Genomic DNA, 2,699 nt, shown 5'->3' on the forward strand with positions numbered 1-2,699 from the left:
ATAGATTGTGAGAATGATTGAAGTGTTATGTTTGTCTTTGTCTTGAAGTGTTATGTTTGTATTTGATGATGAGAATGTTTGATGTTCTGTAAAAATAATTGAACATCAAACCGTGTGTTGTTGTATTTGATAAGTGATGAACCGTGTGTGTTTAAAAATTTGCCCAAGGGTTTAAATTTTTTAAAAAACCGTGTGTGTCTTAAATTTACTCAAGTGTTGTTGTCTTGTTTGATCAAGTGGTTGAGTTTGATTTTCGGTTTTAAATTTACCCCATGTGTTGTTGTCTTATTTGATCAATTGTTTGAGTTTGAGTTTGTGTGTAAAATTTTTCAAAACCTATATGATTGTATTTGAATTTAGTATTGACTTTAAAGATCAGCTTTTTATAAACTTTTACCCATAGAGATTTACCGAAAAGTGTTTCAATCGAGCTATTCATAGAGATATAATGAAAAGTAAATCTCTTTTGTACTAAAACACTCATTAGTATTTAGCTCAATAAACATTTATTCTCTTTGTCTAACCTTTAGTATTAAAGCTCACATAAACCTGGAGGTCAATATAAATGATCATTGTTAAACACTAACCTAAACTCTTAAAGTTTTTCTCTCCAAACCCTTTCGGTTTCACAAACCTAAACTCTCAGCTTTCACTAACACAAGCAATGGATCCTAGAAACCCTTATCGTTTTTGGGATCAAAATTTTGTTGATCTTTTGAATTCTCAAAAAGACTCCAACTGTTCTGATAATCCTATTCCTCCTATTTCCACCCAATCCTCTCAGCCTATTCAGTTTAGTAATCCATTCTCTTCTCAGCCTTTAAACTTTAGCCCTGGATTCTCTTCTCAGCCTCTTAACATAACCCCAACATCTGAATCTGAAGACTGTATCCAGGTTACGGCAGATAAGATTGATGAAGACAGAGGCAGAGGAAGTAGGAAGCGGTGGAGTGCAGAGGAGGATGTTCATCTCATAAGCGCTTGGTTAAACACAAGCAAAGATCCAGTGGTGAGCAACGAGCAGCGGATAGATAGTTTCTGGAAGAAGGTTGCAGACTATTACAAAGCTCACGATGGAGGAACCGGTTCAAACGCAAGAGGGCCTTCACAATGTAAGGCAAGGTGGAATAAGATAAACCACCAAGTCAACAATTTTGTTGGGTGTTACGCACAAGCGAGTACAAGAAGGAAGAGTGGAGAATCAGAAGATGATGTTGTGAGCATGGCGTATGAGTTTTACAAGAATGACATGAACAAGCCGTTTATGCTAGGACATTGCTGGAGCGAACTGAAGAATGACCAGAAATGGATCACAGAACGCCATGAAGAATGTAGCAATAAGCGGACTAAGCTTGCTTCTAAAGGAGATTTCTCAGCTCATTCGAGCAATGGAGGAGAGATGAGGCCTCCCGGGGTTAAAGCTGCCAAGAAAAAAGGAAAGAAACCGGCAATTAGTATTGATGTGGAGGATGGTTCTGTGTGTAAGTTGGATTGGATAATAGCAATGAAGTATCAAGAATAGGCGGCTAAAGAGAGGCACGACAAAATGAGATTGCTAGACAGCCTGCTTAACAAGAGTGAACTAACACCCGCTGAAGAACTACTTAGAGACAAACTTGTTGATCAAATGTTGACAAACATATAGGTTTAAGTCTTGTGTGTCTTTGCCATGTTCTCAATATTCTATCTCTTGGTTGTCAGGTTTTGTGTTTAACTCTTGTTTAACTATTGTTTAACTTGTGTTCTTCTTTTGTTTCAGGTTTTGGGATGACATATGAAGCTGTCTCGTTGCCATCTAAAGTGAAACATGTTGGTAGTCAAGCGAATGGAAGCTGTCTTTTTTTGTATTGATATGTTCTGTTTGTAACCCGTGCATGGGTGTTGTTTTTTAGTGCCATTCACGGGTGTCTCTTTTGTTTTGTATCTTGTTTAAGTGTGGTCGGCTGGAGTTTGTTGTAAGGACTGTTTGCAACCCGTGAATGTGTTTTGGGTTGTTGTATTTATGTTTGTAACCCGTGAATGGGTATTGATTGTGTTTGTAAGGTCTATATATTGAAGGTTCATGTTCAATTTCATTTGCGACTTCATCTGCTTCTGATCATTTCTTCTTTTCATTTCTTCATCCTTAAAACAAAACTAACATTTATCTTATCATCCGCTTCTGATCATTTATCTTATCGTTTCTTCTTCTCATTTCTTCTAGTTAAATATTCAAAACCATTTCAATTAAGACAAACCAAATTTCCATTACCAAACTAACAGGTTTCCATATACCTTGCAAAAAAAAAACCCAACTTCCAATAAGCCTCACAACTAAACCAATTTGACTAATAATGTCTAATTGGAGTTCTGATCAAGAAGTTGATCAAATGGTAGAGGAGAAAGTTGATAGTATAGTAGAGGAGAATCAATACAACTACACTCAAGAGGAAGAACCACCAGCTCCAATATTCTGAAGAGTGCACATTAATAGAGACCGCGAAGAAGGCCACACTCGGCTATGGAATGATTATTTTGGTGAAAATCTAACTTACACTCCCGTTATGTTCCGCCGTCGCTTTAGAATGAACAAACCATTGTTCGAACGCATTGTCAGTACTATTGAGAATGGAGTCCCATACTTCAGACAAAGACGAGATGCTACTGGAAGGCTCGGTCATTCTGCACTTCAAAAATGTACTGCAGCTATTCGTATGATG

At 37.2% G+C, this 2,699-nt stretch overlaps 1 protein-coding gene across 1 annotated transcript; it reads left to right on the top strand.

Annotated features, from left to right (window-relative positions):
- LOC104709317 (glutathione S-transferase T3-like) lies at nt 665–1,933 on the top strand. Its single transcript, XM_010425953.1, has 3 exons — nt 665–1,481; nt 1,760–1,834; nt 1,893–1,933. The coding sequence occupies exons 1-3, from the start codon at nt 665–667 to the stop codon at nt 1,931–1,933; spliced, it is 933 nt and encodes a 310-aa protein (XP_010424255.1).

Source organism: Camelina sativa, chromosome 8, assembly GCF_000633955.1.
Source record: "Camelina sativa cultivar DH55 chromosome 8, Cs, whole genome shotgun sequence".
Lineage (NCBI taxonomy): Eukaryota > Viridiplantae > Streptophyta > Magnoliopsida > Brassicales > Brassicaceae > Camelina > Camelina sativa.